The sequence below is a fragment of the Strix uralensis genome, chromosome 1, assembly GCF_047716275.1.
Source record: "Strix uralensis isolate ZFMK-TIS-50842 chromosome 1, bStrUra1, whole genome shotgun sequence".
NCBI lineage: Eukaryota > Metazoa > Chordata > Aves > Strigiformes > Strigidae > Strix > Strix uralensis.
Window position 1 is genome coordinate 149,853,302 of NC_133972.1, and position 26,151 is coordinate 149,879,452.

A 26,151-nucleotide genomic window follows, 5' to 3' on the forward strand; every position below is an offset into this window, starting at 1 on the left:
CATGAACTGTGCTTTTTGTGATCTTCGAGTGAGCAAACAGAGTTCATACAGTTTACTTCTATGTTCAGCAGTTCCGGCAGAGAAACCAAACAGCCGTATCTGTTTAGACTGCCTCCATTCTGCCGAGCCTTTGTAGCCCTGCCAAAGTTCTCCACATCACTGAGCCTCCCCGTGAAAACCAGAGACCACTTCACTTTGTTCACGAGGCTGAAAGCCGCTCACATTGTGGGATTTGGGAAGCGAAATTCTTTCAAGAATGAATTACACTCAACCAGTTAGAGCCATCAGAGGAGTAAATCAAAGGGATTATTTGTTTTGACTGGTGCCTGATTTGTTTTTGCCAATATTATGCTCAGTCAGAAAATTTTAAAAAGCCCCTTAATTAAGTGTGATATTTTTATAAGCAAAAAATAGGCAGAAGAATCTGGCTTAGCTTTCACCATGTCCTCTGTGAAGGAACTTTATCATCTGAACTGTACTGGCTTCTTTCTATTATGTCTTATAATGGACAACAATCATGCTTTAAAAATTGGGTGAGAGGATTGTGGTTTGTATAATACAGGACTTAGGCAGGGGGCGAAAGATTGTACCTATATCTAAAAATCTGATCATGGGAACTTCTCTGCTTCTATAAATTGTTTATAAAGAATTAAAAACAAAGTGACAGAAGTGCAGATGCCATGGTATGAAGTGGGCAAAGCAGAATGCTTTTATGGGAAAAACCCCTTCTTTTGTTTTTCAGTTTTATGAACATTTGAAAGGAACTGTGATGGAATATAAATTTACACTGCAGAATTATTAACAAATATCCTTACAAATAGCCACTGAGGAAACTTTTTCTCATCCCAAAACTAATTCCAGCAAGCTGTGCTTGTAAAACTACATAGGGCACATAAGGAAAGAGAACAGGAATGAACTGTTGCTTTCAACATTGTTAAGTATGTTAAAAATTGTGCTGAAATAGTCAATGTTATTCGCTCAGAATTCTCACTGCTGAGCTACAGAAGTCATTAATTCTTTGATCATGAACTTAAGAAAGATTTGATCAAACTAGTTGAATAGGCTGTATAATGGCAAGTGAAATTTATGAGGAACCACCGCTGTATAACGTTTGGTAAAGAGATTTCAGGAGATAAAACAGGTAGGTGTCTTTATCATTTTATCATTAATACCAAATCAGTTGCACATGCAGTGAACTTGTAAGGAAACATATCTAATCAATATTAATGAATAGCATTTTGACACTGTTCTGTTAAATTGCAGTGTTTATAGCTGGAAAATATTGGTACCATGAGTCCTGTAGGATTCAAAATAGGTTTAAACATTTAACATAGCTTTATTAAATGGGATAAAATGTTCTTGAGAAGACATCTGAAAATGTGATATTTACCCACCAGCGAGGCTGAAGGAGGGGATGGGAAAAATCTGCAACTTCAAAGATGTGATGGATGCCACCTCTGAATCGAGACAAAAGATGTAACTGTATCTGTGTGGAATTGCCATGCTCATTCATTCAGAATTGTGTCTCTTGGAAATTCAGTTGGCAATGAATATTTTTTAGCTTATTCAAATTTTTATTGGAACAGAAAAAGTTTTGAACAGTGCTGGTAGATGATGTTTAGAGCTTCATTATTTGCCTATTTGTTATGATAAATGTTTGTAGTATGTTAGTTACAGTAGTTAATAATAAAAAGCTTTGTACCCATTGCTACTTTAAAATCAAATGTTTTGCATTCGCTGGGTCAGGCACTTAGACTCTTTTTTTTGGGGTGAAAATATTTTTTCTGAAAGCAGTCCTGTTAACTTGGGCAGCTTCAAGTCTTATTAAAGGGGACAGAAGTTAGTTGTATTTTAACCATCACTGTGTGGATGTTCTGTCATGCTGAATGTTGGTGGTGACAACACCTGCGACCTTGACTGTTGTTTTGTTTCCTGTGCTACGCCAGCTGCAGCTGTGTCACAGCACTGCCTGCCAGGTTTGTGTCATCCTTGCTGGTTCTTAGGCTCAGGTCACTGAGCATCTTCAATAAGGACTGATAATCTGAAGATGAGTAGGTGTTCTAGAGGAATGAATGAAATGGGTTTATTGCTTTGGCTTTAGTCCATGTTGCTGAAAGGGTACCATCTGCACTGGTAGAAGGCTGGAATTCCGCAGGCACTGAAAACTCTGGGGTCAGGTATCTAAAGCTTTCAACCCAGATACAGTTATTCACATGCAGTTACCTTCTGTGGGAGTATTTCGTACCTGCTAAACTTATGGTCCAATAACAAGAAAAGGAGACTGATCGGTGTTCTCATCTACAACGAGTTAGATGATTGCCCTCAATTTTGCTATATTCAGATAGCTGTAGTGGTGTCCGTGGTATCCCGGGTTTTCAGGACACTTAAACAAAATAGCAGGGTAGTTACTCTCCCAAAGATTTTACAGTTGAAACTAGGGATGAGAGAAGAGTGAAGTGGATGACACATAGGGAGCAAGTAAATACTGCATTGTAAAAAGTTTGGAAGTACAGATTTTGAAATAAAAGTTCCAGAAGTTCAGAGCAAGTACAGAAAGCTGTTTGACAGAAGTGGGGGAAGCTGTGGGATTAAACTCACTAACAGGATTTTGAGGCATGGGGAGTGATGTGGTTGGGCAGTAGAAAGAGAAATCCTTTTACTCTGTCATTTTTAACTGAGGAATTGGGAATGTCAGAGAAAAGGAGGTTACAAGGGGGAGGTAATGAAAAAGGATGGATAGAGGTGTGAATCATGGTATGTGCACAGGGAATTAAACCCAGAACGACTTCAGAGGATAATGAGAGAGAAGGGACCCAAGTTTTTTAAATCCTGATAAGAGAGAGAGGTGAGAAACAACAGCTAATAAATTTGAGAGTCACTTTAATTATTCAACTCTTCTGAAACCAAAGTCTGTTCTCATAGCCAGCATTTCTTGCAGGCTCATATAGGTCCTAGAGGTGTCTGACAGTTGGCCTTCTCGTGCTCTCACAAACTCGCCTCTTCAGATATTTTGTTCCTGATGGTTGCATCTAGATTTAAATTCTCTACATGTAGTACTTTTTCAGCACTTTCTATAACTAATATTTTCAAGAACAGGTAATTCCTTTTAATCACTTCTTTCCCAGGTTATTGCAGAGGTTTTCCTGGAGCTACCAAACATAATGCAGTTGCTGCAATTTAGATGTCTTAGATGGGACTTCATCTGGAAGTCCATCTTTAGCTTTCAATTTTCAGTCCTGCAAAGGAATAGTATTGATTAAAGCAATTCAGTGGAAAGAACACAAAATGTAGGCACAGGGTGGGGAATGACAGGGGATAATGATTGTAGAATAATTATGTATTTCTGAAGTGAGTGGGTTGGTGGGGGAGGAGGACAAAATGTCTGCAGATAGCATGAATAATTGCTTGAGATAAACTAAGCAGGGAATATTTAGATGGAGTATTGTGAAAAGCTTCCTGAGAGAGACGTTTAGCTACAGAATGGCCGGTCACTTAGCTCCATGAGTTTTTTCGGTTTGTGTTTTAAATGTTTCAAATGCTGCAAAATACTGACAAGGAGAAAAGTTTGCTGTCATATTGCATCTCTTCTACCTCTAGTTTTTATTCTGTTTGTCTTAGTTCCACTATCTTATTAAACAAACTTCGGCTTAAAAAAGCAAAACAAATTCCAGTGTGTGAATAAATAACCTTTGCTCAGCTGTCTTCCTACTGGAGAGGCCTTGGGATATGCCCAATACAAAGAGGAGAAAGTGCTACAGGATTGTGGGCTCTGATATCCAAATCATCAGACTTGCAGTTGGGAATTGTTTCTTGTGCTCAAAGATGAGTTTTCTTTTTTCCTTACCCCCCAATGGTTTTGGTTTATCTCCAGTCAGTGAACATGACAGAAGCACGTCAGAACTAGTGAGGGAGGTTTTCATTTGTTTAATGTGGGATTGTTTCCATGACCTGGAAAGTTTCGGAGAAAAGCACAAAGGAGAAGCAAAGAAGTTTCTAAAATATCTGCGTGCGCAGCCTGCAGAAGAGCAATGATTTTCATTTGGTAATTGCCCATGCATGTAGCAGATAGCGAATGAGCTGAAGGTAGCAGTGACAGAAATTACACAGCTGTTGGGAGAAGACTCCATTGCAGTTGTCTTTATAAGACACTTCTGGAACTGGCCGAACTTCTACTGGCCTTGCAGTTGCAGCCTTGTACATCTTTGATGCTGCTTTGGTATTCACAATGTGTAGTTAGTATGTTTTCCTCTTGCTCATCCAATCCTTTGATCTCTTCTGTTTTGATGGAAATTTAAACTAACCTGGACTTTTTTTCAGCAGGTGATGTTTTCCACCTTCTGAAATAATTCATCTTTTTTCAATGTACATTTTGATGACCTGTTTTTAGGGCTCCTTCAGGTGCTTCATGGTGTAGTAAAATCCAACCCTCAAGGCAAGGTATTCTGCATTTTAGGGTGATGTTAACAGTGACTTGTCCAAACTGGATGCATTTTGCAGAGTTATGTGAAAGCTACAACAAAATTCTTTTAAAGACAGTTTGTCCAACTTTGGGATAAAGTGGGATCTAGCTGTATTTACATCTAAGTGTCTCGTGCAAAAGATAGATGAATTGACTATCTGCTGTCTATATACATCATGAGGATACTGGAAATTTGAGGACATTGGTCCTAATTGCTGGCTATTTACATGGAAAGTTAATGCATGGAGCATGTTATATAAACAAAAAGAAGTAATAAATACTGTAAACATTGCTTGGTTCAGATGGATGCAGTCAGACTAATCAAAACTATATTTAAACTGTGTTAGCTGTGTTTAGACAAGATCCAAAAAATTGTTTCTTGGCTGCTGTAGAGAAGGCTTATATCCAGCTTCAAAGGCATTTACATGGGGTCAGGGTTTCCTTATGCTTCCCTTCTATAAAAGCCATGAGAAAAAAGCTGTGTCCTCCTCTGCTTTCCCACTCTGCTGATACAAATGTTATTACTTGCTCTGATGTCCTGAATGCATTGTTCACTAGTTGTCTTATGCATCCCCTTTCATAAAAATTAAGGTGCTCCCACCCTCAGCCACGCTAGTCCAGAGAAAAATGTTTTAGGTTATTGTACATCTTTTACTCAAATTTTAATTTTGTAATCTGTTAGCATGGTCCCCTGCTTCCTTTGTGCTTTTATTTATTTTTTTAAATCTGTCAAAATTTACATTTTCTTGTTTTGGTGTAGGAGGTATTATTTAACATGCCATCTATTACACAATTTAGGTATGTAGCTAGTGCTCAGTTGCTCCAAATACTGTATGAGAAGTATCCTTCCAGCAAGCACTAGGAGGGGAGAAACTTCAGACCAAACCATGAAGCATACACAATAGCTTCTTTGTGCCTGTGGTTAACATGTTCCAACTAATAAACCAAAGCCCTTGCCAAAGCCCTTGACACTGAAAACTATTTTTTTTCAGTAAATATGTATGAACAATGAAAAAAAAAAGCAACCTAATTAGTAAAATGTGACCCTTGCAGAAAAAAGAAATCAGACCATGTTCCTTGTTTACTAACCTGCTGCCCACAGAATATCGCTTGGAGTCATTCTCTGTGGAGACTCATGTTCTTTGGCAAAACTTGCAGTCTGTCGTGGTAGGCATCTTCATTTTGAGAGAAATGAGCATATCATCTGTATATACAGGGAACAGCTTTCTTGAGAATCAGTCAGACTGCATACTGCACCAAATCCAATCATTGTCCCCTGCAGATGTAAAGCACACATCTTTTATATTGCCTAAAATCAGTGTAACCTATGCAAACAGTGCTTTTTAATCAACAAGTGATTTCCCACTGTGATAGGGAGAGAGAGGGAGAGAGAGGGAATATACAGGAATGCTGGACACATCACTAAACACCATGGAAATTATTCAGATGTTGTGATGGATTCTGGGAAACTCCATGAAATAAGATAGTCCTTGGTTGTAGATTCAATTAGAGAAAAAAATTTTAACCCTCCCCACCTCAAACAAACTCAGAATACAGTCCAGACCCTGCAGATCGTGTGGAAGGGAGAATTGGGACTAATATTTTTTTAGCTCACATGTTAATTTCTTTGGATGTCTCTGACATCGTGTGTTGTCTGGATTAAAATAAATTGTGTTCAAAAGGTCTTTTGTCTCCTGTATCTAAACAAACCCCAGGTATACGTTCACTGGAATTTCAACCACTGGTCACTGTTAAATATTCCTAATAGTGATAGTAGTATACTTAGTAATTTCCCTTCTATTGAGAGCCTTGGAAAAGCAGTTTTCTTTCTATGACTGATTGGCATGAAGAAAATGACTTTTAAAATATATATATATAATACTAGTCTGGAGTCAGAAATATGATTTAATCTCTAGTAAATTGTAGGTTTATGAAAAATTGTGTATAAGGTTCTGGATTTAGGGGGTAAGCAAACACTTTGCAAAAACAAAATGCAGGAGCATTGAGGGTAGATTCTTTGTTTTACTTTAATACATTGTTATTACTGGTCTAGATAATCTTACCATCAGTATTTCCCCTCAAGTATAAGAAAATGTACGCCTCTGGTTTTGGTATAATTCTGGATTCCGCAATGTTACTTCAGAAGAGGAATTTGCTACAAATCTCATGCTAAATGAACTTTAATCTTGTAACACTCTATTGTATTTTGTATGTGCATGCACTTTCTCATATTGAGAAACATGTGCATCTCATTTTATATATAAACTGTTGTCGATTTAAGTCTTTGATGGTCTGAGATTAGATTTAATAACTTGTGGGACATTTAAGGGTACTTGAAATGTTACATGTTCTGATTAGAATGTGTACACACGTCATATCTGAAGATGTACGGTCCATTATGAAGTTCTGAAGATGAATGGTGCTTTATGAAGTGTTTTCTGGTTTTCTTCTCTGTGTCCTCCATGGTGATCAAGCTGTCAATAAATAGGATCTCAGGGCTGAATTAACTGAGAGGAAATTGGAGTTGAATATTGGAAAGGCAGGAGAAAAGACAGAAATTTGATGATAAAGTAGCTTTCCAGGAATGTGATAAAATCCCTGCATGTCTCATTTTCACAGTCTCCCATTGCCAAATAGAGGTTGCCCTCTCTCCTCCATCCTTACTGTGAGTATTCATTTTCCTGTCTTTCAGGTAAAGTTGCTCTGATTCAGCCCGAGTTGGGCAGTAGGAGAGAAGAGGAACATCTTTAGGAGAGAAATGCTCTCTCTTTTGATTTGTCTGTTAGCCACAATGGCCCAGTGTCTGACTCCTCACACCTGTAAGAGAAACCCTGTCAGGTGAGAGCAAGCAAAGGAAGGTCTCCACATGCTGTTACAGCAGCTACGGTGAAGGTGGTGTGTGGCGACACCAAGACAACCCTGTGATGGAAAATCATTGGCATCTCTAGCACAACATTTTTATTACTTAAAACACCTTTTTAACACTCGTCCTTTGCCAGTGCAGTTCCTGATCAATGTACCTTGAGCTTTTATTGTGTTTTGTCCTTCTTCCCAGAGGAAACTCAGGTCTCTCCATAACCATTTAAAAGCTTTTCTGCAGTACATTTACAGCCTGGTTTTTGGTCTTGGTTTTGTTTCTGTGTTTCCTTGGGGTAGTTTGGAGAGATTGTGAGTACAAGAATCTGCTGTAGCTCAGTAGACAGAGATCACTGTTGAGGCAATCTAGCACACTTTTTGTATGTGTTTGTGTGTGTTTTCTGAACTTTTGGTACTCAATTGTGCTTTCACTGGTGACATGCTCAGAGCAAAGGACATGTTACAACACCACCAGCTAATATCTGTTCCCAGGCAGCAGTTTATATAAATTTCTTCCCCTCAAACCTATGCTGATTTGATGATACTGGCAACAAGTCCTGGGCAATTTGATGGCATGCTTGAATTGGAGTAAACCCTTTCTACAGAATTGTGGAAACTTTTTATCTGCAGCTTTCTCTTTACTTCATTTGATTTCCTTACTGTTTCTAGTAAGTTCTTTCCTTGGGTCTTTTTAAAGAAATAAAACATTAGGTAGCTTTTTTTGGAAAGACTTGTTTACTGGAGAATGTAGAATAACTGAATCAATTGTGGAATAGAAATTAACTCTAAGGTTGCTTGTTAGATTGCAAATTTTGTAGGCAGAGTCCTAGAAATATTTCAGTTCTGTGTCTTTTTGCCTTATATGTGGCTCAGTTACAATTATAATGGTGTAATTATGGTAGCAGTGCTAGTATTGAATGTCCTGCAGCTGGGACGAGTAAACATTAGTTACTAGAGTGAGATCTGCAACTACACACTGGGTTATGTGAATGTAGGTGGTTTCAGAAAATGAGCATGCAGCTTACTTGTTTGGGGGATATATGCACTACAGAGGACCTACTCTTTGGAACAGCTTTTTCCAAGAGGGTGTCTGACACCTGTTGCTCAAGTAAGTTATCCTGCCCAGCTGAGGGGTTTCAGTATGACAGGAGTAGCAGTCCACTAGCAGAGCAGTTTTGCCTTGTTTGCTCTAAGTAATAGAATGACTTAATTTGCATTTTGTTTCATTTGTAACATGCAGAATCCAGGTGAACACTTTTGCTTACTGTTGTTCAGGAAGACAAGCCTAATAAATGCTCAAGTTTCCTACTTGTCCTGACTTTACTTTGCAATCAACGTTTTCCAAAGCCATAACTAAAATGTTCTCCAGTGTTACCATCTTTGAACGAACCAGTGGCTCACATTCCCTTTGGTCTGTCTCTGCCATATGTGGACAAAAAGGGAACTGTCTTCATAAAAGCTTCAGTCTCTTGAGAAAAACGTGGTGGACATAAGAAATTCTGGCCAACATTCAAGCATCTTTTTCTTCTTTCAACAGGAATGAAGCGTCCAACAATGCCTTGGAAAGTCAGTAGTAAATTTTATAAAACATCAGTGGAAGGAGAAGGGTTTAGAGAGAACTACAAATTCCTATCAGTTAGTCTGAAATTGTTGTGTTATTAAATCCACTAATGTGGGAATAAAAATTGCTGAATGCATGCCAGTGATAAACATATGAACCAGATTTTTCATACAGTTACGTCTGATAACAAGGACTGGAGTGGCTGCATTAGGAGAATCTTGTTTCTCATGCCCCTAATTCTCTGTTTGCAATAAAATTTCTTTTAATATTCAAACATTAAAATATTTAAGCAAGTACAGCCCTGATATAATCTTAACCAAGCATGCCTTTCAAGCTTATTAATCCGGGACATACAATCAGTTTTGTGTACTACTGTGATAACAGTTGTGTTTCATTTTGAAAGTTAGAGGCACAAAAACTAATAAAATTAGTATAGAAGCCTCTGAGAACAGTGCCTGAAGGAGAAATTAAATTAATTTCAACACAAACAGATATGAAATGAAGTACAAATAGAACAGCAGTAATAATTTTAGTATGACACAAGGTTTCATCAAAAAATCTAACAACCTTTATTGCATTCAGTGTCAGGGTTGTGGAGGCTGAATGAATATAGGGTCTTTTTAATGCATATTTTGGAGGTGATTGAAGACTGATGTCTAATAACAGTCAGTGGTGCTTGCTGGCTGGTTAGCCACTGCTATATAGATGTCAGAATTTCTGTGAACATACATTCCTCTGTCATGTGTGGAATTCGAGAGTGCAGGAATAGTTATGTAAATAAGTTATTTCAACTTGCAGCTGTAGGAAGAGAAACTAGAGGGAGATGGCATTGGAAATGAGACACAAAACCTTTCAGATGAAGGCCAGGGATTCAAATCTAAGGTGAGGTGACAGGGAGTGTTAGCACTGACAGATTTTGAGTGGCCTAGGGACATAAATGTGATGTTAAGTCCAAGTAGACAGAAACCCACGTCACACAAACCCATCTGTATAACCTGGACCTAACTGGCATTTCTGTTGTTTTTCTGTCTGATTCCCTCTCTGTTGTTGGACATGGGGGGAAAAAATTCTGCTGTGAACATTTCACAAGCTCAAAAAGTTTCCCATGCTATGGAGAAATTTGTGCCTGTGAAAATGTTGGAGATGATACCAACCTGCAGCTGTTCCTTATGTGCTTGACAGAGGGGAGATGGAGACCCATGTGTAAAACACAGCTTGGCTTGATTCCAGAGTGTGGCTGTGAGGACACCTCTCCCACTTTTGGGATGAGTGTTGTAATCATTCTGCGTGTCCCTTCCAATGAATACTCAAATGTTTCACACAAGCTGGACCATTTCCAAATGAGATAACTTACATTTTCTGGTACCCTGCCTGTGGTAATCACACCATGATTTGGAAAGAAACAGGACAAGGGAGTTGTCTATCTTCTCCCTTTCTCTTACTGCAGTTGACTTGTTTTTCCTTTTTCTCCAGGGTTTGTCCAAGAGCTGTGAGTTATCCAGCTGCTGTCTGTTCTGTGCAAGGGAAGCACTGGTGTGTGCCTGGCATAGAAACATAGAATAGTTTAGATTGGAAAGGACCATTAAGGTCGAGTCCAACCGTTAACCTAACACTGCCAAGTCCACCACTAAACCGTGTCCCTAAGTGCCACATCTACATGTCTTTTAAATACTTCCAGGGATGGTGACTCCACCACTTCCCTGGCCAGCCTGTTACAATGCTTGACAACCCTTTTGGTGAAGAAATTTTTCCTACTATCCAGTCTAAATGTCCCCTGGTGCACTTGAGGCTATTTCTTCTTGTCCTATTGCTTGTTGCTTGAGAGAAAAGACTGACACCCACCTCACTACAGCATCCTTTCAGGTAGTGGTAGAGAGTGTTAAGGTCTCCTCTCAGCCTCCTTTTCTCCCGGCTGAACAACCCCAGTTCCCTCAGCTGTTCCTCATAAGACTTGTGCTCTAGACCCTTCACCAGCTTTGTTGCCCTTCTTTGGATATGCATTTGCATGTATTAAAAGATGGCAACAGGCAGTAGCCATACAGTGCCCAGATGACTCATGCACTTGAACTGCTTTCCATCCTTGTGGTATGCCAAATGCCTTGAAGTGTGTGTTGCCACTGTTTTTTCCTGTTTTGCCACAGCTGTACTTTGCACCAGGTTTTCCGAAGTCCCCTGCACTCCAAATGCATTCCAGAGCTCTTGCATTACTGGTTCCAACAAACAAAATCTCTTTGACTTTGGGCAGAAATTCCACCCTGGGAATCATCCTGACAACAGTTGTCTCATCTGGTCTTTTACAGAAATTGTTTGAAAAATAAGCCTCTTCTCCATCTTGGTGAAAACTTGTGTCAAACACACTTTAAGTTTCACAATAGTATATAAACAAAGAAATTAAGGACACAAACATGAAGCATGAGCTATCACTTTGTACCAAAACTCCAAGTTTTTGAGATACACTAATGGGAACTGAGTAGGGAAATCTGTCAGTGTTTTTTGCAAGTACTTAGCTGTGTCTCTGAGAATACAACTCTTCAGTTTCTGTGGGGTTGTGAACAGGTACTAGAAATTGTGGACTGAATTTTTGTTTGTGTAAGGAGATATAGCTCCAGTAATTTGAGTCTTGAGTCTTCACTTCTTAGTAGTTTCCATGAATGTTGTCATAAATACAGGAATAAATGTTAATCTTCATTGTATCCTTACATAATAAACAGTTGTTTAGTCCCATTTTACTGATAAAGAGATCAGTACAATATAATTAACTCATTTGAATTTAGAAATGAGAAATTAATGATTTTCTAAGTCCACATTTAAGCCTCAGTGGAAGTGCTGTTTTAATTATCAGAAACTAGAAGAAACTGAAGGGATTGCAATTGGTGAAAGAAGACTTGTAATCTGAAAGTGATGATGAGACTTTGAAGACATCTCATACAATATGTAAAGCAATTCTTTTAGGGTCAGTGTTAAGATAAAGACTTTTTTTCATGTTGCAAGCAGAGTAATGTCCTGTTTTGGTGGGTTCTTGCATTTAATAGTTCATAAAACTTCTGCCAGTAAAATACTATATTGAAGATTACAGTTGGACTTTAGCTATCTAGATCTTGAAGGACATACTTGGGTTTGGTAGAATTGATTTGCAAGTTGTTCTGCTTTTTGTGTCTCTTTAATGAAGTTTTCAGAGCCAAAAAAAAAGTGGACTATTTATAGAGCCAGAAGAAAATGTGAATTATTAATTCTGGAATTGGTGTCATAGTTACAAAAAGAGACTTCTGGAGATCATGTAGTCTGACCCTGTGCTCAAAACCGGGTCAACTACAGCAGGTTACACAAGGCTTGAATATCTCCAAGGATGGAGACCCCACAGCCTCTCTGGTTAGCGGTTCCAATGTTCTACAACCCTTGTAGTAAAAAAGGCTTTTTGTTATTTTTAAATGGAATTTCTTCTATTTCAGTTTATGCCTGTTACTGTTTGTTCTGTACTGAGAAGAGTCTGGCTCCATCTTTACACCCCTTATCAAGTATTTATACACATCAATGGGACTCCCCAAGCCTTCTCTTCTCCAGTCCCAGCTCTGTCACATACTTCAGTCCCTTCATCATCTCTGTGGCCCTTGATTAGACTTATTCCAGTATATTCATGTCTTGTTCTGGGGAGCTCAGAACTGGACACAGCACCCAGATGTGTCTCTCCAGTGCTGAGTGGAGGAGGGGAAGGATCACCTCCCTTGACCTGCTGGCAACACTCTGCTTTATGCAGCCTGGGTGCTGTTGGCCTTGTTTATGGCATGAGCACATTGCTGGCTCATGGTCAACTAGTTGTCTACCAGGACCCCCAGATCCTCCACCAAGCTGCTTTCCAGCTGGTCAGCCCAGCATGATTCTTGAAAATTGGACAGTTCTCCTGGACCCTTTTTCTCTCCAGCGCTCTCTCCCATAGGATTCTTACAAGCAGGTCCTTGAACAGGCTAAAGTCTACAATCCTGAAGTCCACCATCTAATGTTCACTGCAGACCTTCACACCCAAAATCAGTTCTTCCTTGTTTGTAAGTGTGAGATCCATCAGAGCATCTCCCTCAAGGATTCCTTAATCACCTCTGTGAGGAAGTTGTCATCGGTGTACTCCAGAGACTTCCTGGGTTGCTTGTGCCCTGCTGTGTTGTCCCTCCAGCACATATTGGGGTGGTTAAAGTGCACCATGAGGACCAGGGCCTGCAAACGTGGGGCTTCTTGCATTTGCCTGAAGAAGGCCTCATCTACTTCTTCCTCCTCATGCTATCTGTAGCAGATGAACTGCCGTGTCACACAGTGGTCTGCCAACTAATCCTGACCCACAAGCTCCCAGCTGGCTTGTCATCCAGCCCCAGGCAGAGCTCCAGGAGATCCCACTGCTCTCACACGAAGGGCAACTCCTCCTCATCATCCTTCCATCCTGTCCTTCCTAAAGAGCCTGCACCCATCATTTGCAGCCCTCCGGTCATGTGAGCTATCCCACCATGGCTCTGGGACCCCAGTGAGATGGCAGCCCTGCAACTGCACACAGCTCTATTCCTCCTGCCCATTCCCTGTGCTGCATGTGCTGGTGTTTCAGTCACCACGTTGTTGTAACTTCCTACTCCCACACTTGGTTGCTGCGCTTCTGGAAATGCGTGAAATTAGCACTGCTTTGAGAAATTTATTGTGCAGTTTAAGAGAGAAGCAACATGTGTATGGGAAAGAAAAAAAAATTATGTACACATTAAAAAAAATTAGTAAGGAATAATAAGAATCTTAAAAAAACCTATGACAAATAAAAGGATAATCTTAGCAAAATTCTGAGAAAACTTGTGCAGGTGCCAGGAATGTAGGATAAGCCATAGAAATAAAAAAGGGTTACAGTAATCAAATGAAAAATTAATTGAGTGTTTTAGCATACTATACAATGAAATCCTTTAAGTAGCAGAGGAAATAATGGCAAGAACCTGGCCTACGCATGGATTTGTGGACTAAAAGGGCAACATCAGAAGAGCCTTTGTCATAGACTGGAGTTGCAGCTGTGAATCTGTGACCGTGAGAGGAGGAAGTTTTTGCCATCAAAGCAGAAAGGCGTGAAGCCACCTTCCGCTAGAGAGCAATGAGGACAACAGACATCACCAGTTCTGATAGATCATTGTGAGTATAGAAGTGGGATGATGAGATAGTTTCAGGAGAATTGATTATGTGATCAGCACTCCTTTTAGTATGTGTAATGGTGAGGGACAATGGTGTGGTAAAAGGCAAGAATTTCATTTCCATTGTGTTCAGCTGGTGATGATGAATTAAGTAAAAGCTTCTGGAGATGTAAAACTACGAGGCAGGCTTGGGAGCTGACAGCATTCAAAATCCAGTTTGTCTTTTGAATGCTGCAGTGAGGGCCCAGTAGGGCACATTTTAAAAAAGCTTGTGTTGTAATAGATATTAGGAAGAATATTTTACTAAGAGAAAACATTGAAACAATATGCCCAGAGAGGTTGTGGCATCTCCTTCTTTAGAAATATTCAGAACTTGACTGAACAAAACTCTTGAGTGATCAGATCTAAGTTGACCCTGCTGTGAGCAGGGTGTGGAAGTCAATGAGCACCCAGAGCTCCCTTCCAACCTCAAGTATTCTCTGATGCTTGGTGTCTGACACTGGGTCATAAGTATTATGTTATGTTTTGAAGTCTCTTCTCTTGTAGCCCTCTGCTGTTATTACAACCATCTAAGGGTTTTTTGACTTGCTTCCATCAGCAATCTACTTGGGGGATTTGTAAAATGAAGTCTATTTTCTTGAGGGACCGTTCAGACATGTCTATCCAGGATAGCTTTCAGGACATTTTAGTTCATCAGAATGCTCTAAGGCAATACAAGCAGAGCATGGGTCTGACTTAAGGAGTTCTCTAGTATTCTCAAAAGGAAACAATAGTTTTGTAACTCTTTGGAGAAAAATCTACAATTTTTACAGTTTTGGAAAGGGGTGCTTGCCAGTAGTGCATGGTATCACAGTGTACAAGTAGGACAGTTTTTGTAAATGCTTCAGTGAAAGAAGTAGCACTGGACATTAGTGTTTATTTTAGCTGAAATTAATTTTGATATCTGATAAAAGAAATTTCAAAGATAAAACATTAGAGAATGTTGCTAGATTTGTAGTAATGTGGAATCATATATATCCCTAAAGTGAAAAACGTATAAATACAAAGACTCTAGATTATAAAATAACTCCTTTCTTCATACACAAATCATCTACTACGTGTGTCAGGGAAGTCTTCCTTTGCTGATGTAGAAAAAGGATTGTTTCTATCTGCACATCAGGTCAGGTGCTGTTTCAGCTTTCATACAGGCGTGTTGCAGAGATTCTTTGCTATGCTTTGAACTAGAAAAATAGCAGCTCCAACATCATCTGTATCAAGGGTAAGTGATATTTCAGTTATACCTGGTTTTGTTTAGAGGTAGTTATTATAATTTTTCCTCTTAAAACATGTAGAGGCAGACTTAAATACATAAATTAGGCAGACTTAAATACATAAATTAAAATCCTTATTTTCAAAATACAGTATTATGAAATTGGTATTTTTTCTGAAATGTTACAGCTCAGGAAATAAGAAATAAAAGATTCTAGGGAACTTAAATATGGAAATGGTAAGTCTTAAAATTCATCATTTAGTACGAAAATGGTAGTCATTTCAATACTTGGTTATCTTTTGAATGCTCATATAGTTTCTATGTCTCATTACCTTTACTACAATTCCCTTATCAGTAATAATTCATTTTCAGAATAATTTTCTCCTTCACTGTCCTATATGCCATAAATGATACCAGCCCATGCTATTTTAACTACTCAGTGGTTTTGAGATTCACTTCAAACAGGGAGGTTTGGTTGCAATACTTTCTGAGAACACTTTATTTTCAACCGCTTTTACAAAGTAGAGATTCAGCTTTAAAGAGTTTACTGTATATTGTGACACAGAGGCTCTTTGAAGGTTAATCAGCTTTTTAGAAATAATAGGGTTGGATTCTTGTGTGACTAAGTGAGTCACTTCTGTTTCATGCGCAGATCTATCATTTAATCGGAAGCCTGGAATTTAAGACTTACTACACTGCATATTAAGTAGAAAAGACAGTTTTTGTTTTAATCATTTTTTCTTTCTGAACTTCACTGTATCTTTAGGACTGTAAATTAGTTGAGACAGCTAGACTGATTATATAAGAACCATTTCTAATGTGCATGAAATCTAATAAAAGGAGCTGCACAATGAAGTCATATTATTTGGATACCAAAGCTAAAAACTAATTTGAAAAAATATTCTTATATATACAAAATAAAATCCACTAAATGTGGTAATGTTCCTGATTTACATTTAGGACATGATTTAATCCAATTGCAGTTTTAACTGGAGGCAGTTAGTGTTTTCTTAAAGGCAAGTGCAGAAACTCAAAAATCTTTTTTCACACATTTGTAACCCAAAACAAATATTTGTGAAATGGTCAGAGTAGACTTTCAAAAAGAGTTTTTACCAAATAAATGGTTTTTACAACTGAGTATCTCTGATATAGCTCTGTGCTTCAATTTAGCTGTTGAAGTTGATGGAATTACACACAATAGAGTAGACCTGTGTTTAAATATAACTGGACAAAGTGGTTTTTTCTGGTATTAATGAACCACACATTTTTAAATACAGGAGAGTTTATATTCAGTTATATATATATTATATATATATCTAACCTTGCATGTAAATCTAATTCTAATCCCATGCCATATAGTGCTATGTTGCTGATGGGCACTCAGCTTTGTCAGTTTTGTCTTCCCTAAATGTTGAGATGCTGAGCTTGAAATAATGGTAGTATAGATACAAAATGCAGTGTCCCGGCAAGAACTATTTAAATGGTTATCTTTATTATGCAGTGCTTGAGAAGTTTCCTTCAAATCTCTATCCTGCTGTTGAAAGAACTGGGTTGGATTCCAGAAAGGAAGATGAAGTGTGATGCATTTGCTCCAGTCTGTGTGCTGCTACAGCACATAGGATTACAAGTTCTGATTGTTTAGATTTCAGAAGGCCTTTGATGGAAAAGCCAAGGGATTGATTTACAGAATGTTATTTGCATGATGCACATAAATAACTATTCTAAATATTTTAAAACTTGAGGAATGTTGGTTTGTATACAGGAATGTGGTTCTGCCTGGACACGAAGTATCAAGTTGACAACTCTTAATTTGTCATTTGTCATTTGTTTTGCTGTGTGAGTTGAAGAGAGAAAGGTTTGAGGTGGAATAGGGAAGAGAACCGGTCAGGACAAAAAACCTAATTACACACCAACATTTTATTCCATTAAGGTGACAGAACTTTTTCCTGAAAAAAGGGAAAAAGAATACAGTCTGTAGATTAAGAATTACTTTAAAAGAAGAAGGTTGCTGAGAACACCAGTGCCAGTTTTGCTACGTGGGTAAGCAGTAGAAGAGCATATTTCTTGGTGTTGCCATTTTCCAGAAGATATTTGCAAGCACTACTGTGGATGATGCTAATACATCCTAAAACTGCCATGCCAGATTTAGTACTCTGAATTTGCAAATCTGTGTATATGAAGACTTTATTTAATCATAGTTTTGAAGGCAAGTTAAACATGATGGGCTTAAATTTAGTCCTGCCAGCTGTTTTATTTGCCTACTAGTTAGGTACATGATATGCTGCCTTTCTCTTTTCCTTTGTTCTCATGCTGTTAACACAGTGAAATGAAGAAAATCTTTAGATCCTTATAAACTGAAGCCATCTGGCAGTTCATAGTTGTCATGCTATCCAAATGGATAGATTACTCAGAATGTACTCCCTATGCTTAGCAGCACAGGCCTGAATTTGGTGCTGGGATTAAGTTGTGATCAAGAGCTTTTCAGTCATGGTTTAGTTAGCGTCAGAAATTTTGTTTGAGACTGGGGAAGATAGGAAATTGTGAAGTGAGAGAATGTTTGTGTGAGTAAAAAGAGTAATGAATATCTGGGGAAGGAGAGAATTTATAGGCAACTTTTTGATTGGATTGAATAGGGGATCCTAATTCTTATCTGACTTCTGTTTTCCTCTACTTTTGGTCCAAGCACAAATCAGCTGTATCTGGTATTCATATGTGTAAGCTATGTATTGTATAAATATCTCATGCACTGGGAAGGGATTCACACAGAAAAAATACCCAGTCAAATAATATAAGACCTTATGGTGGTACCTAGAGCTTATGATGGACCTATTTAGAAGCAAACTGGAGAAAAACAAACCACAAAAATTTGAATAGAAATGCTTTTCATGAGTTTCCAGGTAATTGGGAACTGGGCTGGAACACCATAGACCTGTACTGCCTGAGCAAACGACTCATTCTTGGCAATATCTGGCTGAAAATGTGGATGAGCAGTTGAAAAGAACTTAAGTTACAGTCTAGAGCACTTCACTGTTTTAGCTTGAAGTTTTGGCATACAGACACTTGGAGTTTGAATGCGTCTTGGCTAAAGATGCTTGATCTGGTTCTAATATCCTGTTTAGTTCTTGGTTATCCCATTCTCTGTGTATGTGATCCTTGTTTAAGTTTTCTGTCCTCTCCATGAAAGTTAAGGTGATCCTTATCTTCCCTGTCTGCTGGAGGAAGATGTAAGGAAAAACGCTTTTCAGTGGTTTGGATAATGAAAGTTATTACTAAGCTTTTCTAAGAGAATGTGTCAATAGCCAGATTCCATCAACAGAGGTCCTACTTTGTGGGCACTAACCTCGATCCATGAAGTCTTCTTCATCCATGCAGAGCAAAGATGAATGATTACTTCATTACTCTTCCATTACCATCTACCTCAGTGACATGAAATAACTTTGCATGGTGGTTTTCACAACTTGATACAAATGTTATTCTAGATTAAATTCTGTTATTGTAAATGTTACTTACAGTTCTTTTCTAATGTTTACTATTTATGATCTCTAACGTTGCATAGAAATAAGCCTTTGCATTATACCTCTACAGGAGAAAGTGAGATTGCAGAGACTAACAAAAAGTGGAGTAGACTTTCATTAAAATTCCCTCAAACCAAGCAGAAAGTAGTTCACCTACATTTTATGAAGTTACTGTGTGGCAAATGCAAGAGGCATGTGTGACTATGGAATAGGAGATTATTTTTTAGTGGCAAAAACCATCGTGGTTAGAAAAGGATAACTCCATGACATATGCAAATGTATGTGAATGGGTGGTTCCTCTTCCTAATCTTCTTGGTTTTAAAATATAAAATATATAAATATATGTTTATATAAATATGTAAAATATAATATAATTTTAAAAATATTTCAATATGCTTGATTGAAATGCTGGGCAAGACTTAAAGGTATCCAACAGAGGTCTAATGCTGGTGCAGAAGGAAATAGAATAACTCATCTTCTATTTGAAATGTTTCCTGCAGATTCACTTCTGTTGTATTGTCTCGGGACTGTGCCTAGGGTAGCATTTCTTAGCTGTGTCACTGCAGGAAAGCCAAATCTTAAGTTGTCATGTTGCATGCAAGCTGCCTTATCCTAAATTTATTTTTGGTCAATTTGGCAAATGTGTATTGCTGTATTTGTACTGTCCTATACAGTTGCTTGTGGTTTTTTTAAAACAAACACACTTACATATACTTACTTACATTGCTTTGCAGTGTTTACATTCTGTTGGCATGTGCTGACATTTCTGTAGGAATGTTTTGTGCAAATGTAAGTGATTAGTCTATGTGTAGATTTGGAACTGAGAACCATACAACAGATTTGAAAGTAATGTGGAAACTGCAATAATCTTATGTCCTTGGAAGCTTTAACTGCCTTTGTTATTAGCCCACCTGTACAGAGAATTATTCTACTATTATTTTATATTATTTTAAATAATATAGTGGTTTAGAGTGAATTTCAGAAGTATTTCCATTCGTTGCCTGGACACATTATATCTGCTTAAAGACCATGATAAACATAGTAGTTTTGTTTTTTTATGACTGTGTCTTATTTTAAGAATGTTTATGGCTAGCTATCAGCAGGATAACTGAAACTTTCATTTTAGCAGCTGCTTCAAAAGCATGATAGTTTAAAAAGACAACTGTTCTGAAAAATCTTTCACATAGAAGTACATTGGTTGTATTTATGTAATTACCCTTGGCATCAGCTTAAGTAAATTTAAGTAAAAGTTCATGCATAAGATTATCTCACTTTCTCAATCCACTTGAACCTTGATCTGTTTTGCTGTAATGTTCTGGAGTTGGCTTTATGATTGGAGTCTGTAACCCCAAATGGGATTACACCACCTTCTTCTGATTCAGAATTTCCTGCTGTTGCAATGTGTTGTTTCACAGAAATGAGGAGTAATTTCCTCTCAGAAGCTCATGTTGAGATTGCTGCCAGGGAACAGTATTAGTGAGGTATTCTTTCACTGCTAAAGACAAGGCATCACTTTGATTGTAAACTTGGTTCTCTCTCAGTGAGTTTACAAACTTGTTCTAAATTCACTTCAGCTTGAAACTGTTTCCCAGGAGAGTGAATAGTTATCTTCCTGAAACCAGTTTTTGCTTCAAGAACAAACAAACCACATGGCAATTTTGCCACTGTGGAATAGACATCCTTTATACCACAGACAGTTGCGTGTACACTGAGAGCCTTTTCTGTTCTTTTAAAAAAATTATTATTATTTGCGAATTCCTTATTGAGGGAACAGTAATGAGTCTGCATCAGTCGGCTGCAAGGTGTGATGTTGTTTGAGCTTTGTCCTCCATAGGCAGGTTGCAGTGGGGCTACACGTACATCCCAAGCTCTCAAAGCAGAGTTCATTCATGCATTGCCTTCACCACCTGCAAGCATGTGTGTGTGCTTAGTTCTCCCTTATAAGAAAACAAAAAGAGGAAGGACTACCGCAGTGAGCACTTCGTTGTGCTTTCATTGCAGAAAGGTTTCTACCTCTAAAGCTGGCATGGCTTTTCTTAGATTATCTGGTTTCAAGCTATGTTGCTATTGTAGCAGAGGGCTGCCACAGATTACTTCTACTGCAGGGCAGTGTCCCTGAAAAATGTGCTGTTTGCAGTCTTTCACACCAAGCCTGGGAGGATCATGACATTAAATTGCAGGAATACCCCCTGAGTAAATCTGAGGCTGTTACAGAAGGGCCTGCCATCCAAATTTAAGTGCTTTTGAAGGAGGGGAGGTTTTGAAATCAAGGCTGCACCATATCTGTCTCCTACCAAGAAAATCAGTCTGTGCTGGAAAGCAAGCGCATGTTGAGTTAAGACTGGATAAGCAGAAAAGAGAATAGAAACATCTGAGAAGGAAAGCTGCTCTTCAGATTTTAATCCCAGGCTTTTCCAGCTTCTAAGGCATGTCACTTCTGTTTTTTATAATACACGTATTTATAAACATTTCATAGCGTATTTTCTAAACTTAAAGGGTTTTGGTACATTCTGGTTGGACATATGGCAATACAATGGATATGACTAGTAATTTATCAGGTCCTTGTTTAATACAAAGGGACCTTTTAGTTGTGTTGCCTGAGTTTGTATTTGGTTGAATGAAAAAGCATGGTTGTTTGATGAGCACTTGATGCTTTTTTGGCTTGCCATGATCTGTTTGTCCATTATTTTTAATAACTAGTGAAAATGTACTAAGATTTCTTTTATGTGAAAGGGAAGATAGAGGTCTTCATGCCTGGGCCCCAAGTTAGTTCCTTCCAATCTTAGCTACACACTTGACAGCATAGGTGCTCACCCTCCAGGGGTGATAACAGGAAAAGCTCATTATGTTCTCATTTTCAGTGCTAGAGTAGTTGTCCTGTGATGAATGAAAGCTGAGATGATATGCCAGGAGAATCTTATCCCTTAGGAAGAAGCAGGTGTCCGGAGGAATGAGTATTTTTCACCTTTTTCTAGATCCTTCAGCTCTGAGACCTGTTTGACATTAGCCGACCAGAAAGCGGGAAGCATCCCTTCATGTATGGCCAGTTCTGGGCAGGACACAGGCAGATGCTTGCAGTGTTTCTTTGTTTTTCCTCAGTGCTGAGCTGTCATAGGTTGTCTGCTTCCACTTACACCCTATCCCAAGGGCGCTCTTTACTGGTACCAGTTCTTCAGAGATTCCTGGGGCACTGCAGTGGCTCACTGCTCTTGTTTTTGTTCTGTTGCATCATTTTGCCACACTGCCTGCTTGGCCCAGAGTTCTTGTCCCTCCTTGACCTCTCCATTGCAATCACAGATCCATCAGCCCTTCAGCTTCAGGTCCAGTTAGGGAACTGTCTCACTTCTGGAATTGGTCTGATGCTGCTTGTTGACATTTGAAGAGTTCAGATCTGAAAGTGTGTGTTTCTCAAGATACATATACTGCTATACTCTACTGCAGCCACAAAACTTTCTTTGCAGACAACCCATCTGCGACTTGCTACCATGTCATTTCTAATTTAAAATATCCTTATGACTAATGGAACTATAAAATACCTTGTCATTGTTGTAGCACATAGGGGATCCAGTAATAAATTAGAAGTCCTCTGTGACAAGTACCATAGATACCTAATAAAACAACAACCTCTGTCTGGGAACACTTCAGTGTAAGTTCATATTTCTTCCTTATGCACCAAAAAATAGGGTTAGTCGAATTTCATGCCTAAGGGCTTAGACAGCTTAACTATGAAAGAAATTTTCGCCATTCTGCAATGTAGTAGTCCTCTATCTCTGGAAAGTATACACTTTGTTAATGTACAAGACAAAACTTTGCATTTAAACATTTCTCACAGCATATCTAGTTTGATTTAGGCAGTGGTTTAAAGCAGTAGGATGCATTTGGTCATCCCAGATTTATATTCAGTGTCTAGAGAACAATGTTTTAGTTTTATTTGAAATGTTCCCTTCCTCCCCTTCTAAACTAAAAATTCAAATTTATGACAGAATCATTAAAGTGCTTAAAAGCTAAACTGACTTTTCTGATTCAGTGGTTTCATGAAGATATGTTTTCTCATAATTTTTCCAGATTGTATTGGTCAGTGGACATCTGGACAGCTGGGATGTTGGTCAAGGAGCTATGGATGATGGTGGTGGAGCATTTATATCATGGGAAGCATTATCACTCATTAAGGATCTGGGTAAATGTTCAATTTTAAAATATTTTTAATGCATTACATTTCTAAGATGTTGTCTATATTGTCTAAACTGGATTTTCTATTTTATTCATTCCTCTGAGGACAACTATTCATACTTAATATAGATATTTCGAAAATTTGTCTGTTAAACTCCCTCTTTCATCACAGGGGTTATCCAAAAAGAACACATCAGTCATTGATCTAGAAAGTGCTTTGAGCCTGCATTGTTACTGTTGTCATAGAATGAAAGTTCAGTGTAAGATCTAGGTACCTTAGAAGGTAATCACTCCTTTTCATTTTGTCTTTATAAGTTCCTCCCTATTAATGAAGATGAAGCTTCATGAAGTCACAGATAACCATCTGATACTGTTCTCTGCCTTATTGTCATTCAGCACATTCCTAAACCTTTCATTGTCCTACATGTTGCTTTTACAGCGGCTACTCAGTGAATTTAATTCCCAACCCCTTACCTTGCTCTTGATAACTTCCCAAGACAATTTCATCTAAGTCTCTCTCAAGAACATGTACCTAGGACTGGATCCGGGCAATGATCCTGCCTCTGGTCTTTCCCCTTCATCTACATGTAAAGATATTCAGCAAAACTTCACAGAAGTTCATATTTCCAGTGTATATATTTCAGTGGTTTTCTTTTTTCCTTGAATGTTCTTCCTAAATAAATTTACATCCTGCCTGGATTTGTTCCACCAAATACTGATAAATACATCTATACCATCAAATTGGTGTGTTCTCAGCTTTGCACTTCGGGGCTGATTTCCTGATTAATCTGCTTTTATGTTGCTGTGTGCTTGGGCTCTGCTTTGGACTGTGACAGCTCATTTCCTTTGCAAAGGTAATCCAGGTCAGAGGAAGCACACACCTGAGTCTTATCACTACAAGGATACACTTCTGTGAAATTTAGCTTAACCATGGTGACCTGTTGAATGTTGTGGGCTCATATGTCTCATCAAGCCACATTTGACACCGAGGCTTTGCACACTGTAATATCCTGCTACAATAGGTTTGTGGGATGCAGAGCAATGTCCGTTTCCAGGGATCACTTCTTTGAATCATTCTTAGTAATCAGCAGGGTGACAGGGTGACTGGGTTCTGGAATTTGGTCTGTAGATCAGCTGGACTCTTCTGAAGTTGATATTCTAGCACACAGGCTGTTAACCCTGGGCTTGCTGGTCTCCCTCCTCCAGTCTTTCGGCCCAGCAGAACTATGAATTGAACTAAATCCCCATGCCATCAATGCTAAATGTAGATAAAGAAGCAGAGAAAGTGGAAGAGGCAGCTTCTAGCCTGGATATGTCTGTTCCAGTAGCGCTGTGGATAAAATACCAGTGTGGACTTGCTCAGCCTACTGCCTCCTGGTTTGTATAGCCCTCCTGTGTGGGATCTGAAAGGCCAATTTCTTCTGCTCAAGGCCTTCATCTGACTTCTGGGTAGAAGTGGGCTGCAGACAGTGTGTTATTGTAGAATGACATGGTCTGCATATGCCTACATAGGGTATGTTTGGTGGGAGAGATGGTCCACAAGGTAAGGTGAGGTAGGGCTGGTGTATGTGCAAGAGGGAGCTGTGGCTGCACAGTCATCTGCCTGTGTTCTCCAGAAACCCAGCCTCTCAAAGTTTTGTCTGGTGTCCTGTTCCTAGTCTGCCATGGCCTAGTCTGATTTCTGGCCTCCACACTTCAAATTCCAATCTGCTTGATCTGTAGTTTTTTGCTGGTTTTACTTCCATATGGGCTTTTATCGCTATACCCCTCAAAACTAGTTCAAAACAGACTTCTGAGATTGTCAAGTTGATATTCAAGGATGCTTTTCCCCCTTCATCAGATGGAATCTATTTTTCCTCATTATTCCCTTTATCCAGAACTGTAACCTGTGGTCAAGAGGAATGCACCACGTATTCATTAAAAACTAAAATCAGCTGCTTCTCCTTCTCTTAGCTCTATCAGAATTTAAATAGTAAACCAGCTTTCCCTGCTTCTGATCAGAAAGATCTGTGCACTTGAACAACCTCAGTGTTTCTTGAAGACCTCTTTATAGACAAGCTCTGTTACGTGGTTAGCCACTCTCATACTGCAGTGGTGAACATCAGACATCCCTGTGAATTCCTTTTCTTTTATTTTGCATTATTTGAACCTCTTACATCTTCTTTTGCCAACCTTGGAATGATTGGAATATCAGTCTGTGACCAAAACCGGAGTGCATCTGTTTTAATTTTTGGTCTTTTAAAAGTAAACTAAAGAGGACTCTTCCACAGAAGAATCCAGGCCTACTCCTTCTTTTAGTGTTTTTTAATCTTTCTTTTATGATTCTTGGAAAATTGTCTATGCTCCCTCCAACTTCAGGAAAAAACATAATTTGTACTTCTGTGTTTGCTGACTCTATTCCATTCAGAATAAACTGGTTTGTGTCTCTTAAGGGCAGGTTCATGGTGGCATTGTATAATTCTTATTCACTGGGTTTCCCTTCACGCATGACTGAAATACATCATTCTGCTTGTTCAAATATTTGATTTCCTCTGGTAGTAGCCTGTGTGTTTGCTGTACGACCTGTGGTGAAATGCCGTTTTCTCAGCTGGGAAATGCCAGAGCCTTTGCTGATGCCCTCTGTTCTGGCCAGCTGTTGTGTTCAGCTCTTCTGGTTATACCAGTATTCTGCAGGAATGTAAAGCTGGGAGAGGACTTCTGGGTCATCACATCTAACCTGTAAATGACTATGGGGCATAGGGCCTCTCATAAACTGTCTTCCATAGCAGATTGGCTAATGCAGATTTTACATCTTATGATGCACATAAAATCTGACAAAAAGGACAGCAAAATAACAGATGTGCAGATTGTGGGAGAAATGAATTAATAAGTTTTATTTAAAATCAGTTCCATAGATTGTGTTTTGAGTGAGCATTATATTTTGAACTGTGGAGACTTGATTTAATATCCTTTTGGACCCTGATAAATTTAGTCTCAGACTAGTCCACCAAATACATTTCCCATGGGGTTAAGCCAACTCAACTGGCTTGTCCGTATGCATGTGTAGAATTTTTTTACTGTGTACTGGGAGTCTTAAAGCCATGATGCATAAAAAGCCTTAAAGCCATAACAACTGTGTCTGCATTTATCACAGTGTAACTGATCTTACAGCTATGGTAATATGATCTTAAAGCTGAAGCGAGCATTCTGAAATATGA

At 38.7% G+C, this 26,151-nt stretch overlaps 1 protein-coding gene across 1 annotated transcript in view; it reads left to right on the forward strand.

The window, feature by feature from the left end:
- Nucleotides 1-26,151, forward strand: part of CPQ (carboxypeptidase Q) — a 162,778-nt gene that overhangs the window by 82,359 nt on the left and 54,268 nt on the right. Inside the window, exon 5 of the mRNA XM_074885026.1 lies at nt 22,850-22,961. Within this exon, the coding sequence (XP_074741127.1) occupies nt 22,850-22,961 (112 nt within the window). The remainder of the gene's footprint in view (nt 1-22,849; nt 22,962-26,151) is intronic.